The sequence below is a fragment of the Spinacia oleracea genome, chromosome 3 (genome assembly GCF_020520425.1).
Source record: "Spinacia oleracea cultivar Varoflay chromosome 3, BTI_SOV_V1, whole genome shotgun sequence".
NCBI lineage: Eukaryota > Viridiplantae > Streptophyta > Magnoliopsida > Caryophyllales > Amaranthaceae > Spinacia > Spinacia oleracea.
In genome coordinates, this window is record NC_079489.1 from 40,866,541 (window position 1) to 40,883,119 (window position 16,579).

The following is a 16,579-nucleotide window of genomic DNA, read 5'->3' on the forward strand; positions in this document are numbered from 1 at the left end:
GTGAATTTGGTTCAGTTAAAAGTTATTGGATGCAAATGGGATTACCGGTCTCCTCCGGTTTCTAGCGGTTGGAGTCTTATTCACGTGTTAAATCGATTTCAGGTCATCAACGGATCAGTTCGGGTCGGTTTTAAAATCACAAGTTCTCGGATATATTCGGTTATGATGTCGGTTGGTTTCGGTCGGTTAGTCGAGTCGGCTTGCTTTTTGACAACCCTAGGTACAAATATAAACCTAACCTCCTGGGATCTGGGTTTAAAAGTATTGTGGAATTTGGCACCTATCAAGCAAAGGATAAAAGTTGACAGAAACTTCGAAAAGGCAAAATATACACTTGCAAGAATGAAGAGCAAATATGAGTACGAATATCCCCCACTAAAACACAGTCTTTCCAAGGTAAAAATGATAAAATTCAAATAATTGCGGCACTCGAATCTGTGTGTTTCTTTACAATAGCAAAACTGACAGTACAGTTGAAATCAATCAAACGAAATAGTAAAAAGAAAAGAAGGAAAAAAACTTTTATGCAGATATCTTTCAAAGCATTATTAGTGTTTCGACTACAAAGAACTCAAACTTGAACTATGGAAATATTTCAACTATGTAAATAAAATGGTAGAGACTGACTTCAAACTGCAATCTCGATACCACTCTCAGCTATACTAAAATATAGAAAAGTGCATCCCATTCCTTGAGGCAAACAAATTGTATTCCTCAATAGTAGTTTCTTCCTTACTGCAAGCATGATCACCCTCGACATGACAGGAAGTAAGGTCACCAGCTTTCTGTTCATCTGAAGACTGGACACTGGATCTATAGGTTGGGAGAGTAGCCACAGGACCACCAAATTGGAACAGGGAGAAGCCTGTATTTTTTGTATTGAATTGGTTCAAGTTTAGTTGGTCTGAGACTCCCTTTGAAGGCACATCTCCTGGATGTTGTCCACTGACAACATTCTCTCTCCTCGATTCACCTGAGGGATCTCGTACTTCAGGGGTACTGGTTTGATCTTTTGGGTTCATGATATTAGCTGTATGAACCGGCTGGTAGACAGGAATCTGATGACTATTCATGAAAGGAGATGCTAGATGTTGCACATGACTATATGGCATGCAGAAATGTGAGTCCCCATTCAGACCATAACTAATAGGGCTAGTCAAGAGGTAATGGTTCGGATGGGGATATGCCATCATCCCATTAGCCGAAGCTGCTGACCAAGGAACTGAATTTTGATGGTAGTAACCCACAGGAGATGGAGCTTGGAAAACAGGAAAGGAAATGTTGGAATTGTGGATTGATGGAAACAAACCTTGTTGAACTGGTGCCATGCCATTAACAAGCTTCCCGTTTTCCACATTCTGTGTGGAGTTTTTTGTTGGGGAGTTCCAAGGATAATGATTACCAACACACTCATACGAAAAACTTGATGATTGTGTCAAGTGGGTAGCTTCTTGTTCAATCTTTTGGCTTTTCGCTTTCCCAGCATCATGACCATCAGATAAGCTATTAACACATACTGAAATCTCTCTTCCTTCTGATTGTTCACTACTATCTTCAGAATCTGTTATAGAAGATGACTCCAGATTTTGATGATTTGAGGATGGTGTATTGCTATCTCCCTCACTTAGGCAAGATGAGCAGTTATCAGAACTTGAGCTGCTGGCAGAAAAATCAGAAGCCCGGTTAAGGTTACAACTAGTCATCAAACATGAATCATTTTCCTCTTCAGCTATTTCTTTAGGGTGGTACAAGGCATCTGTTTGAATACCATTCTGGCTGCTTCTCTCCCCTCTAAATTGCCTTGCATTATCATCCACCTGAGAATTCCCTGTAAATTTCTCTATTATTTCATTGGTGCAAACTTCTGATGTAGACTCATTTTCTTCTGTCTTTAACCCACGTGATCTCAAGGTAACATCTGAATCGGAATTACTCCGCGGACACCTCTTCTGAGGTTCTACAGGTTCCCAGACTTTCTTGGTATGAGGTAAATCTCTGCCAGAAGCGCTACTATAACTTGAGATCTTACTCCTAGTTTTTCCACAATTATCACGCACGTAGTCTGCTTGACTAGACTTGTTGATTCGATGAGCTGGCTTAGCGACATCAGATGCTGATTCCATCTTTGAAATAGGTCTACTGTCCCGATTAAATCGAGTTCCACACATGTGTGGCTCGACCTTTGCCTTATAGTCATTCTGTTGATTACAGCCACAAGAATGCAGGTCACTCCTGTCAGTCATCCTGATGTTCGAACACTGAACCTTGTGACTAAACCTCGGACCACTACTTTTAGCAGTGAACTTCACGGGACTAGTTCTGGACTGCTTACTAAAATAATTAACACCCTTTATACAATTTTCCGAAGGGTCATCATAATATCTCGACTCAGAATGATGTGCCACAGCCTCGTTATCTAAACTCCGCCATCTGTCTGACCGTTTCACAGATGACTCTTGCAGGAAGTCCCTGTGAGCTTTCAATTTCCAACGTGTGCCCTTGAAACTATCACTGGTGAATGAACCATTTCCTTCTTTGACATCAGCTAGCTCTCCATCAATACCATCCAAACTATTGTTTAGAAAATCAGAAGCAGTATAGTCATTCGAGGATGATTCATCAAAATATCCTGGAGAGGCAGACTCGGAAACATTAGTATCACCATTTTCACTTACTGAGTCTCTAATGATATTAGAGGCTTCCTCGTTAATGCATGGTGACAGAGTTTCTTCCGAGATCTCGAGAATAGGAGTTTCACTAGTTTGACTACACTTTTTGTCTTTATCTTTTTCTCTCAATCTCTCCTTTCTACGAAGTTTTTTCTCTCTTTCCTTGTTTCTTTTCTTCTCCTTGCGTTCTTCTTCTTCACGCTTTTCCTTCTCTTCCTCTTCAAGAAGCTTCATCTGTACACAAACTGGAGAATCAGAAACAACCTTGAAGCTAGGCATACCCAGTATATACGTAATCCCTCCTCTTATTTTCATTATTCAAAATGAAAAAATTATTTGAAGTAAACTTCACAAACAAGTACACAAACCTGCTTTTCCAGTGTTATAATTTCTTTGCAAGCAACATGAATTCGTTCCTCAAGCAGTTTCAATGCGAGACAGACAAAAATGCTGTGTGCGTTTTGGCGGGCAGTACCTTCCCTAAAAGCCTTTTCAACCTGTAACAATGTTATTGCAGATTAAATGATGGTGTTTTTAAAAGCATACTTCTAATTCATCAAGCAAGAGTAATGAGCCTCAAGTCTATTGGCAAAGAATAAAGGGAACAACATAACAAAGAGGTCTAATGACAAAGTGACCAAGTGTAACTCAATCGACATGGATACATATTCTATCTCCAAGTGGGGATGCTAATATAATCTCATCTACCATCTCCAAAAAACACCCAAACCCACATTCAGTCAATTTGTTTTTTGGTTAATACATTTCCCCATTTATACCAGTAATGCGTTTTGGTGAACGCCTCGCATGAGCTTCAAACAAGAACCAAGTCGGGAAAGAAAGTGAGCCCACAGCCTAAACAAGCATAGGACACAGTGAAGATTATTCAAGTTGCAACCGTGTAAATAGATCAAACTGAGTAACCTCTATTAGTCCAGCTGAATTGTATTTGCCTCATTATACTCCAAGCTATATTGAACTAACTGTATAAGATATTTGTCAGATCAAAATGACATTTGAACAAAGGTCCTCAAACAGAAAAAGTAAAATGAAGCCTCGGACTGTAATTATTTCACAATAAGCAAAGAACAGAATGCTTGCTTAAGAATCGTATAGGTGACATGGTAGTCATAGCTTTCTGCCAGAAGAGGTGACGCTATACTAGAAGAGGCAACATGCTGATGCTGATGCTGGAAAATGCTAACATTTCTATCATGCAATAGCATCTATGTTCTCAATAGAGTGCGTGTATCTGTCACAAGTTACCAATGTTTAGAGAGAAATAAACTGATAGAACATGCCTGTTCCTTGAAAATGACAGTTGCCGCATCAAGAAGAAACTCCCGTGCAAGTTCAGGACTCTTTGCATGCTTCTGAGGACGAGAACATTCACCATCCAAATCATTTCCATCCTTGTCCATGGAATCATCATCCTAAAGTTATACACAAAAGCACATGCCTTCCTTTTAGATTAAATTCATCAAAAGCAACGGTATTAATTAAATGTTCATGATTAATAAGGGCTTTTTCTGTTTCGAAAGTTCAGAACTGTTGGAGGGAAAGGGAAGGAATTGGGAAAGGTAAGCCATTTCTACACAAATGCATCCTCCGTGCAGGTTTTTTCTTTTTAAATCTGTTGGAAGGGAGGGATAAATTCATAATGGAACTATTGCAACACAAATGAATCGATATAACAAGATCCTATAAGTAGGTTTACAAGCAGAAGACAAAACATACTTCCTCTTCTTCTGCTTCTTCAGCGTGCTCAAAAAATCTTCTTACACTTTCCCCACGAGTGATGGTTACATAACCACCTCCAACAACAAGCCTGCAATGAACACATGGCCTTCCTTTTAATGCATGAGCTTTCACAGATAAGTCAGAAACACGGCCATCTAGTTTCCATGCCCTCAAGGTGATATAACAGGCATTCAGACCATCGAGATCTAGGCCGTTTACTTCAACACTTCCATTCATCCCAACATTTTCAAACTCCAAAATGTCAGACTTTCCTTCCCCTGAGCCTACTGCCCATTCAAAGTGATGATAAGTTCCAATGGAGTCCATGAATGTTTGGTGCCAATCAGCAAGTACTGTGTCCTTAGATACCTGATAATTTAATAGAAGAAAGCATGTTAGCTGTTTACAAACTTTTTTTAATATGCGCAAGACAAGAAATGAAGGCACTCGAGATGGTTCATTATTAGCTACAGCTTACTAATAACAATAACAACAACCCTATCTAGTAACTCAACAGGCAAAAATGCACACAAAAGAGAGCCTAGTGAATGGACATATGTATGGTAATAAAAAGCTCAGTCATTAAGGTAGTTTTGGAGGTAAGAATACCTCATACTGGAAGGCAGTATCTGCAACACAAAACCAACTCGTGCACCGAGGTTTTCTCCGCATGCGTTTTAATTCCTTCAGTTCCTTAAACTCACGAATGACATTTCTTCTGCAATCTCTACAAAACCTCTTGCTATCAAACCTGTGACATGAGATTGAACTCCTTAGCACAAAATCAACCAGGTATCAAACTGTTCCACAGTGGGCTAGTAAGCAAGCACAATTTCATCCAGCTTCAGGTAAAAATGGTTCCATACAGGGAGATATAATCATCCACCTTTATCTACTTCCAATCCAAATCATAAATCAAAAGAAGCATAAACAAGACCCTTTGTGTAACAATTTTACTGCCATTACTGGGTCTATTAACATATAAATTGGCAGAAAATGCACTTGAAATTCTGCGGCAGAAGCAATAACATGCATAAATATTTTTGGTTGCTTAGGCAGAAAGAAGTCATTTGTAAATGATGATGTCGGTTATAATAGTTAGGCTTAGGCATACACCCACAAATCCCAAAAAAGATAAAGAACAAGAAAGAATCCCCTGGTCTCCTACCAGAAGAGAAATTCACGGTATAAGATACATTATGCCTACCCTTCCTATACATACTTGCAAAGCAGTCTCTGCCATCTTCGGCCCTCTAGTAAGAAAACATATGTCTACATTAATAGTGAAACCTAGCTGATCTCTTCAGCGTATTTGTAAGACATAGCCAATTAGCGAGTTCTGCCACATTAACACCCGTGTTGGTACATCATAATATCTATTCTCAGATGCCACAAGATCTTATCCTACACAGAGGAATAAAGGATAGATGGAAATGGTGGCCACATACAACCAAAGTGGCATAGACTTTTTTAAGCCACATAGTAAAATCCGCATTGGCTGCAGATCAAAAAATCTCTTCTCAGATATCCAAAACAATTAACTACACAAAGGGTAGTTGGCAATGGTGGCCACATGGCCCATACAACAAGAGTGGCATAAGCTTAATATTTTCATGCCATGCTTGAGATATAAAAAGACCACAATCATGATACTTTTTCTGTCAATAGAACAACCCCATAAGCAGTCAAAAATGACTCCAATATCCATCAAAACATGACTGCAGTAGCTACTAGCCTACTATAATTAAAACACTAATGAATAAGAAATGTGGCCATATCATAATAACACTGTTAAAAAGAAAAAATGTATGGAAGCAACATGCTCATGTACAAAGTTACAAACTTATGCTGAGTCATGCTTCTAAATTTTTTATCACCATATATCGATCAAATATCTTCTACTTAGTGTAATATTCTTGCCAAGACCCACATCACCATTTTATTTCGAGCTTAAGCCCGTGTTGATCAATCCGTGGACTATGGACCATGGTGCACATACAGCATGGTGCACCACGTGCACCAAAAGAACACATGTGCATAAACAAAATAACATGAGACTACGACAAAAGAACATGCAATATAATGTTTTACTTTTTTGTTATAAAAAATCACAATTTATTAAAAATATAAAAAAAATATATGTCCATGTTCTTTTTACGTAACCAGGTGTTCTTTTAATTATATACTAATGTTCTTAAGGTGCACCATGCTCTATGTGCACCATGGTCCACCTTCTAAATTGCGCGTGTTGATCAGAAACTCAATCAGCTACTGACCTAATTGGGAGCTTTTTCAGCCTAGGTCGTCAACTTTTTATTCCAAAATAATAAAAACGGGGGAGGGATAGTCACATTCTATATCTGATCTTCATTACCTCCAAACCAAAAATAACTTAGCACCACCACCAAGGAAAGATATGTTTTGATATCTCGCAATATAAACTAAATCCGACGAGTCTGATAGATATGATGATAATTGTTCCATCTATAACTATTACTAAAGTAATTATTACTCTAAGTCGGACACGTGTCACTCTCTCATGCAAAATTTTCAGGCCTAAACTCATCCTCCAATTTTTTTTTTGCACTTTAACCATAGCTGTTATATGTTCTGATTATACACTTTACTCCCTATTAAGATTATTGTTCACGTTTAACAAAATGTCAAATTAAGTTTCTCGATTTTCAATTTCCCCACTTTCTCTCTCTTCTGCTAATTACAGTGCATTTTTAAAGTAATTCTTTGTATTCCACGCACTACATCCATTATTTTTCTTAGTCATTTGATTTATTCTCAATGCAATTATTTCAAAGTAAATGTTCTTTTTCTATCTTCTACCAAGTATGTAGTGGATTGTTAATTCTAAGAATACATCATTCTAATGAAATAATTATTTTCTATTTTGTTGGTGAAAGCAAACACGGAATACGTTATTCAATTATACAAAGTATTGATTCTCACCCAAAGAAGAAATCGTATACTTCGTACGTAGTATTACCGTAGCTATTCGACTCACATTTCAATATAAATTATAAAGAATATATAAATTTTTATAATTGAAAAATAATTTTACACAAGAAAGTTATCTTAACCGTGCAATGCATGAGAGCTAACCTAGTTAAACATTTAAACCATAAATGACCTTGGTTTTAACAAGAAGTTATCTTAACAGTGCAATGAACGAGAGCTAAACTAGTTAAAAATTTCAACCATAAATGACCTTAGTTTTAAAAATCGCGCCTTGGGGGCGCGTAGGCTCAAGGCGCAGGTCCTGGTGCCTAGCCTGTCTCAAAAAACCGCGTGTCTTATGCGCCTTTTCCCACACTCAAGGCGCGGCTCCTTATGCGCCATATGGTACAAGGCTCCAATTGATGACGAGTAATAAATTTTTTTTTTTAAAAGGGCCAAACCCATGTGACTTTAATGGCTCCCTAACGGTTATAATATACTATATTGAAAAGAGGAGCGAGAAACACACAAATTCCTCCACTTCTTTTCTTGTCTCTTTCAGCGACATGTCATGTGAACTCCTGTTTCTATTTTAAAGTAACTATTTTATGTAAGGTGTGGCGCATTTCTATTAAGTATCTAAAACTAAATAGCCAGTGACTAAAAAAGTGACTAAGAAGTTACTTAAACCTTCCTTAGTCCCCGTTTTGTTTGGTCTTTTTCCTCAAAGAAGCTTTTTTACTATAATTGTTATTTTACCCCTTTGTGACTGCACGTAATAATGATTTTTTTTCTGAAAATAAATACCACAATAATTTTTAAAATTACCGTGTGGAAAAAAGGTGCAAGCCTTCGCCTTGCGCCTAGGCTCCAGTGACTTTTGTGCCTTGGTGCGCCTCACGCCTTTTTAAACTAAGTATATGACAAAACCCCGTCTTACAAGCAAGTTAAATGCATGAGATCTTGTGAAAGTCACGTATTCTTATTTTACATTGTTGTCATCAATGGACAAAATGAAGTTCGATTATTACGCAAAAGAAAAAAATCATTTTCAGTTTTTGCATTTCCACGTCTCCTAAATGTTCAAAAATTACAATGTTGTTTTCCCCAATTCTACATTTACCTTTTCCAATTTTATTTATGTGCAGCCAGGGCTAATAAATAGTGGTTTCAAGCAACAATAGCTAGCATTTAAAGCAGTTCTCAACTAATCCAGATGTACATAATAAGCAACGCTGCTTATTATTGACTCTGCCTAATTTCCCTAGCTCTATTGTGAATATGTGTGAGTCTGTGCATCTGCTGAATGCTTGTAATCCCCTGGAAGATTTGATTTTTTCTAACTTTTCTAGTAACGGGAGATTTGATTTCAAAGAATCTTAGGTGGTTTGCAAGGTCAGCAATCCTACCATTACCAACCCCTTGGGATGGTTATGGAAAATTGATTCTACTCCAAAGAGGCAAAGATTATTTTGTTTGTGTGGTTGGCTTTTCATGACTGTCTCCTCGCAGGAAGACGTTATTTGCTAGACATATGATTCCTTCAGATATTTGTATGTGTTGTTAAGGCATTCAAGAGGACTCTATCCACATTCTTCGTGATTGTACTAAGGCTAAGGAAATTTGGGAACACTTTGGTGTTTCGGCCTCCTTTTTCACCCTTCCCATCCAACAATGGCTTCATTTCAACCTCCTGCACTCCCTTCCCCCCTCCTGCTCAAATTCAGATTTTACTACCCTGGAAAACCCTCTTTCCATTACCCCACCGTCCCTAGAGCAAATATTTCCAGTCCACAGTGGTTCCCCCCTCCCCAAGGTTCTTTGAAACTTAATTGCGATACCTCGTTCTTGAAATTAGGTGAAGATGCTAGCATTGCAGGTGTGATAAGAGATCATTCGGATAGTTGGGTATTCGGTTTCCTGCAAAATGTTTTGATGGGAGAGCTGTTGGCAATCTGTGTGGGTTTGCAGGTGATAAAAGCAAGGGATGGTCAAAGGTGATCATAAACAAAGACTCACTGCACTAGGTCCAAAATGTGGCTTATACTAATATTGTGGATGCTAATTTTACAATTGCGAATCAATATAGGGTCCTCTTGAAGGAAATGATTGGAATTGAGCTCGGGTATGCTACAAGAAGCTCTAACAAGGTAGAAGATAGAATGGCAAAAATGTGTCGTACGGATGTAATAGCTAGTCTTGATTTAGAATACTTTGAACAACCTCTCGGGTTTGTTGTGGATGTAATTTTGGAGGATAAACCTCCTTGAACTCTCTTGTAACTTTTAAACTATTTATTTAATGTCCCGTGCTTGCATCAAAAAAAAAAAAAGATACCTTATCCATTAAAGATAGGTGGTAGAAGTCTTTAGATACCCAGATAAGGTAAGTTACTAATCCACTACAATATTTTATAACCAAAAGGCATGGCATAACAGGGTTTGTCAACATTTTAAGATTAAATTATACAAAAAACCACATCATATCTCATTGTTTTGGGATGCGAAAATTTAATAGAATCAAGTACTCTTCAAATTTCAAACACATACCGATACATCAGTCTTTCAATGAAATCCTCTTCTTTCATCCTCAAAAGAGAATGCCGCGTTTCTTCTCCAAGTGCTGACCAAAAATCTACCAATGTGTCACAAGAGAGTCTAGCAGTATGCAGAGCACATGTTTCCCTAGTCCCATGTCCTCTCCCGTAACTTGCTATTCCTTGGCTTATCCAACCCCGACCACCTCCTCCACAAGCGTCAGGGTAAAGCAATTCACGTTCTCGCTCCCTTGCACGTGCACTATCAAAAACCTGATGAAAATCAGGGAATAAAACCTCCAAGAGATGGTGAAGAAGATAAACAGACAAATACACTATGATAACTAAAATAAATAAGCACGCAAACTGCATAAGGACTCACATTTTGGAGCCCCTTAAGGGATTTTGAATATAAATAGCAATCTAAAAGAGAAAGTGCCCCGTCTCTAGTGGTGATTAACCCTCCCCATGGGTGGACAGAGGGGTCTTGAGTTTCGTCCTGGCAAATTGGCGTTGTGCACATCCCACCATGCATTTGATCTTTTGAGATCCCAAGTCTACTGCAAGGAACCTGGCCATTTGCTCCATCGTGCTGCAACGACTTCCCATACATAACAATCTGCATAAATCCTTCAAGCAACAGCCCATTGCATCTGGAGCAGTACATGTTTTTCCGAGCTTGCTCGAATAGAGTTTGTTTGTCGATCCTCAAGAGATCCTGCCGAGCTTGTGAAGAGAGCTCACTCCAAAACTGTGTAACAAGCAAAAGTACATCAGCCATTATATAATAGTACAACAGTGAGTTAGATATCTAAACAAGTAGAAACAAGCTATCAACCCAAATCCCAACACGAAAAAGAGGTTGAATATAAAGGTCAAGTTCACTCAATCCTACTCCCTTGAAAGCAAAGAGGTTTTTTCGAGTAGACACTAAATTAAAAAAGCCTCAATTAGCATTTTACTTCCCATGTGTTGTGAAGTAAAATGCTAATTGAGGCTTTTTTAATTGAGGCATTTTACTTCACAACACATGGAAAGTAAATGGCAATCAAATTCAGCTTTCAAAGTACTCCATTATAGCTCAAAACTAATATTCATGCTCATATCTACTAAAACAAGTGACGGAATAGCTTCAAAAACAACCTCGAAATATAAAACATATGTACCACAGTAGTCACACAGACTAAGAGTTCCTGAAGCTCAAAATGAAAACCACCCAAAATCAACAGAACACCCACATAACACAAACCCAAAAGGATCTAAATTCTCCACGCACAAAAACACTTAAAATCATCAATGTCAAAACCATAGCTGTCACTAAGTTCTCAGTTTCAACGCTAAGATCCAGTCCAAGTTAACCCGATTTCATCAAAACTCAAGAACATACACCAAAAATCACGATTAAAAATCATCAGAAGGTACCTTCTGGAGCTGATTGTAGTTAATATCATTCCGATGTTTGGACCAAAATCCATTGGAAGAAGAAATTGATCCATTCTTGTTATTCGATAAAGAAAAATACGACGAACTCGCATTGCTTAACAATTGATCATTTCTTTGTGCAGCAGCTAATCCTGGCATCCTCAATTTTTTCAATCCAATCCAAAATTATTCCTACTATTATCTACAACAACTCTGATTTTTCTTCATCAATCCAAAAAAAATCAAAAAACCCTAAAAACTCAAATCTAAATAGATTATTGGATAAATCAATCAATTAAAAAATTTACGAACCCGATTCTCCAAATAAAATCACCAAAAAATTATCAAATAAATCGGTAACTACTGGGAGAAAAAGGGAGATTAGGATTACGATTAAGAATTCAAAAATGACTGATTAATCGAATAAAATGAAAAATCGCGATTAATGATAATGAGAAGAGAGGAGAGAGAAAGTGGAGAGGGGCGGGGGTGCCGAAGCGAACGTAGGGGTTTTCGTTTTCGTTTTCGGTGATGAGATTTGGGTGTTGTTTGGCGTTGTATTTTCTCTCTGTAAGAATGAATACTTGATACTTGATGAACCAAAAGCTAGAGAGGGAATGATGGGAGGGGGAAATTGACAAACCAAAAGCTACGCGGTAAAAAAACAATATATGAATAATATTTATTTATTTTATGATTGATTGATCATTTTTTTTAGCCAAAATGGGTTAAAGATGGTGTGGTCATTGTGGTGTGGGTGGCATCACTATGCCACATTATGTCGTTACTCGTTAGCATTTCTAATGCTAAGGTATAGCATGAACAACAACAAAAGAAATTTGAGGTATAGCATGAAAAACAACAAAAGAAATTTGATACTTTTTAATTTTTTAGGAGGGTTATTAATAGATATTTGCCATTTTTTTTTAAAGTTATAGTCGGAAAATATTATAGGTTTATTAAAAGTTTGAAATAGGTGTTATTTATATTTTATTTGACTTGAGAAAATATATGAGTTCGATCTATTATGACTTGATCTAACAAATGCGGAGTATTCAACAAGCATTGGGTAAGGTTGGCAATTGCCAATATAAATTAATACACATCAACTTGATCTACAAGATATACATTGATGGACCAAAAAATCGACTAAAATAAATAAGAAGGTGAGGTTGGTTTTGGTTGGAGTTATAGCCCAAGTTATAACCCGTATGTCACACGTATAATTCCATATTGAGTTTTTTGCATTAATACACGTGTGTTTTTCTTTTGATTTACAAAATGTTAGTAAATACGGAGTATACATTAAGCTTACTAACTTAAAATTACTCAAACGAAATCTTACCATAGACCATTGGATGATTAACCAATTCTAATAAGAAAGGTCCAAGTTCACACTAAGTAATTATTCCAAACTGGATCAAGAACGTGTCCACTTTGAGGGGTAGTTCATTTAACATGGTTATATCAAAGCCATATGTTGGAATTTACTACGATCTAATCGAGTGCAGAACAAATCACTATTAAAGGATCTCATATACAAATCAAGATTACTTACAATACATATTGTGTTTATCGATTTACATACATTCATAACGTGTATTCTTGTTTCCTCAACGATCAGGTTACAATTCTTGAGGACTCCAATTGTCGTCCCTTTACAAGTATCCACACGACGCTATCGAATTCGCCTTACATTGGTTAGTTGAAGGAAATATGTGTAACACCCCGTATTTTTAAGCATGTTTTATTATTCTGTAATTATGATTATTATCGTAATTACATCCTTAATTTTTTTCCATCAATTTTAATCATCTTATTCTGTCTACTTTTTTATTTGTGACATAATACATTTCTTTTGATCCCATTTTATTTTGTCATATATGATTTTGTTTTTGGAAGACCCATTTTCTTTTCCCCTTTTTTGTGTAGTTGTAAAATTGGGCCATCAATTATTTTGAGTTATCTTACTTCCTGCATTTGTCCAAGTTCATGGACTTTTTACAAAGCTTGTTTTCTTCTTCATCCTCATACGTGTTAATGGAGGATTTTGCCACCAAATATTTCTGACTTCTTTTTCTTCTTGAAATCTGTCAAGTTCATGGAAATTCAATTCTTACTCCTCTTCTAGGTGTAGCAAAACTACACGCTGAAATTGACAAATGTTCAATTTCTTTTTCTCCTCCCATGTGATCCCTGTTGTGGAGATCCCTAAACGTACATCCATCGGAGTAGAGATTGAGAGTTCGGGGGACGTTTACTAATACGGGTAGTGCCCAACATTAGCCCACGCGGCGGTCCTTACTAGTTCAATGCGGCGACGAACGGGACATGCGTTATGCTACATTACTAATTAGAATTGGTTTTAATGCGCAGATATTTACTAAAAAGACGTCAAAACGGTGATTCAGATTAATTCAAGGTGCCTAGCAATAAATCGATCTGTCCAGAGATTATCTGATTTAGGCGTGAACAATATAACAGATTAAGTGAGCATATTTATAGGGTGTGAAAGCAATAAAAATATAGATTTCAGGTTACACTTGACTTTGCTAGCTTTCCTTTTAACCTTTGAACTTTAGGGTACCTATACCTGACTGCGGGGCTGGATTCTTCCAGAGTTTTGTGTATTTAGGCTAGGGATTTGGTTAGAACTTCGACAACGTCTGGACTGAACTGGGCGATCGTGCGAGCAGCGTCTGCTTAACAGTGTTTTAATACGGCAGACGGGCGAGGATACGGGATAGTGAAAAGCTTCGGTCAATACTTAAGATTAAGGTTTTAGGTTAGGATTGTGTGTTATTTTTCGGATTTTAGAGGCCCTATTTATAGTAAAACAACCCAGAATAAGATAAATTCGAGAAAATGAGAGTTTTCAGCAAAGCAACCTGCAACGCTAGAATATTCAAGCGCTCTGATCAGGAGCACTGTTATTTTTTAGCGCTTGACAGTTCAGCGCCAGATCTATTTTTGACAGCTGGATTAAAACTCTATCTTTGCGTGATTGGGTGAGAACCAAATGGCAGCGCCAGAAAATCATGGCGCTCTGTTTGGTGCGCTGGAAATATTGTGGTGCATGCATGCCTAGCTCAAGAATTTTCCAACACTGGTGTTTTACTTCACTTTTCCAGATTTATCCAATTTTATCCGAATCTCACTCATGGTTTTATCTCTTAAGAATACTGGTTGGGATGCAACTCTTGTTCTTTATTCGATGATCAGTTGTAATGCAACTTAATCACTTGAATATTTATCTTATGCAGTTACTATTATGGGAAGCGGTTAAGCATATCAGTTACTGTAAATAGCAGTTTTTAAAAATGGAAATATGGTTTACGGGATTGTCAGCCAGTCACGGATCGTTCGTCGCATACTTAGGAAATCTTAGTCAAGCGGTGGTTAGTTTCATCATCGAACACAACGCATCGGGCCTAGGGACAAATGTAGGTGTCTACAATTAGCCCCCACTTTGATTGAGTTTGGGCAAGACGATAATCAATGTATTGGTAGACGGAATGCGTCTAGAACTTAGTCTGGTTAAGACTAAATTCAAACGAGGGCCTCACGAGCCCCCCAGTGATAAAATTTGACTGAAGGGTCATCACTAGGAATGTCAACAGTTCCCTCACGAGTCATTGGGAATCTATCGATTTGAACTGACTTCTCACAAAGTCATTAAAGACGTCCAAATAGGGAATGGAGCTTTTCAAAAACAAATACTTAATTTTTGACTCGGGATGACCGCATATAAGGTAAATGATCAGAAATGAAGACAAGTAACGGGTAAACTTTTAAACTGGAAATGAGGAATCTGGCGATCTCTAACCGGGGCTCTAGTAATCTTTAAAGGCAATGAGGCATCTAGGAACCTCGATCTAAGATTTTGGGTTATCCTTAAATGAAAATGAGGCATCTGGGAACCTCGATCCAGGACTTCTGGTTATCCTTAAATGAAAATGAGGCATTTGGGAACCTCGATCTAGGACTTCTGGCTATCCTTGAATGAAAATGAGGCATCTAATACCTCTAATCTAAGACTTCTGTTAATCCTTAAATGAAAATGAGGCGTTTGATACCTTGATCTGGGACTTCTGGTAATCCTTAAATTAAAATGAGGCGTATCATACCTCGATCTAGGACTTCTAGCTATCCTTAAATGAAAATGAGGCATCTAGTACCTCTAATCTAAGACTTGTGGTAATCCTTAAATGAAAATGAGGCGTCTAGTACCTCGATCTGGGACTTCTGGTAATCCTTAAATGAAAATGAGGCGTCTAGTACCTCGATCTGGGACTTCTGGTAATCCTTAAATGGGCAAAAACCTGAATTTCTAACATTTAAAAAGCATATTTTTTTGAAACCGTTACCTAAAGTGGGGCACAGTTATTATCCCGAAATGTCGCTGCCTGACGGTGGGCCAACGAAATAAGTTATTATTATTTTAAAAAAATAATAATAACAAACAATATCTTGAAATACCGTTATTTTCCGTGGGAAGGAAGAAATTGAAACAGTTAAATGGTTACTTGGCGTGGAATGGAGCGAAGTGGCCCAACATTTTGCTGAAAAGAAAATTTGTGCGCTGGAAAATTCTAGCGCGTGCAGGGATGCGCTATTTTCTAGCGCTTGCTTTTGAGCGCTGGAATTTTCCAGCGCATATATCTTCTTTAAATACGGGCAACAACGACATTTTTTGCCATTTTCGTCGCTGTTGTTTGTGCTTCTTCGAGTTCTCTCTCATCGTTTTTCATCGATTTTGCCCGGTTTTGCTTGTTTTCTTCACCAAAATCATTCCTAAGTCACTCTCAATCACATATATGTAAGTAATTTCGAGTTTAACTTGAGTTTGGCTTGATTTCGAGTAGAAATTCGTGTGAAATTTCATGCCTAAATTGAATTGGGGTTTCTTGATTTTGCCCCTATTTCTTGCAATTGTTTTCTTGTATGTGATGCTTATAACATGTATAAGTGCCAAAGCATGTTAGTTTTTGCAAATGTGTTTTTTTTGGGCATTTTGAACTTGTTCAAAATTAGCCCCAAGTGTGCCTACGAATTAGTATTGGGGCACAATGTAGGTGTTCTTGGTGCATTGCTTGCGGTTCACATAGTCTATTGATGATAGAAAATGCATGAATTTGATGTTCGGAATGGTTTGTGGTTAATTTTGCATGTATGAATTTTAGTACTAATTTCAAACTTAGTAACATGTTAATACTTGGAGAACGAAATTGTTTGATGCCACTAGCTTGTCGTGTTCAGAATT

General features: G+C 37.5%; 1 protein-coding gene across 1 annotated transcript; it reads right to left on the reverse strand.

The window, feature by feature from the left end:
- Positions 1 to 388: 388 nt before the first annotated feature.
- LOC110796598 (uncharacterized) lies at positions 389 to 11,963 on the reverse strand. The gene is made up of 8 exons (XM_022001657.2): positions 11,317 to 11,963; positions 10,277 to 10,645; positions 9,908 to 10,167; positions 5,019 to 5,160; positions 4,407 to 4,778; positions 3,971 to 4,102; positions 3,038 to 3,166; positions 389 to 2,903 (listed from the first exon to the last, which is right to left on the reverse strand). The coding sequence occupies exons 1-8, from the start codon at positions 11,473 to 11,475 to the stop codon at positions 663 to 665; spliced, it is 3,804 nt and encodes a 1,267-aa protein (XP_021857349.1). The 5' UTR covers positions 11,476 to 11,963; the 3' UTR covers positions 389 to 662.
- Positions 11,964 to 16,579: the final 4,616 nt, after the last annotated feature.

Excerpts from the sequence above, each read along its gene's own strand:
- LOC110796598 (XM_022001657.2), bottom strand. The coding sequence starts at position 11,475 with ATGCCAGGATTAGCTGCTGCACAAAGAAATGATCAATTGTTAAGCAAT. Across the intron at positions 10,646-11,316 it reads ACTACAATCAGCTCCAGAAG|TTTTGGAGTGAGCTCTCTTC; the intron begins GTACCTTCTGAT and ends CTTGTTACACAG. Across the intron at positions 3,167-3,970 it reads CTGTCATTTTCAAGGAACAG|GTTGAAAAGGCTTTTAGGGA; the intron begins GCATGTTCTATC and ends ACATTGTTACAG.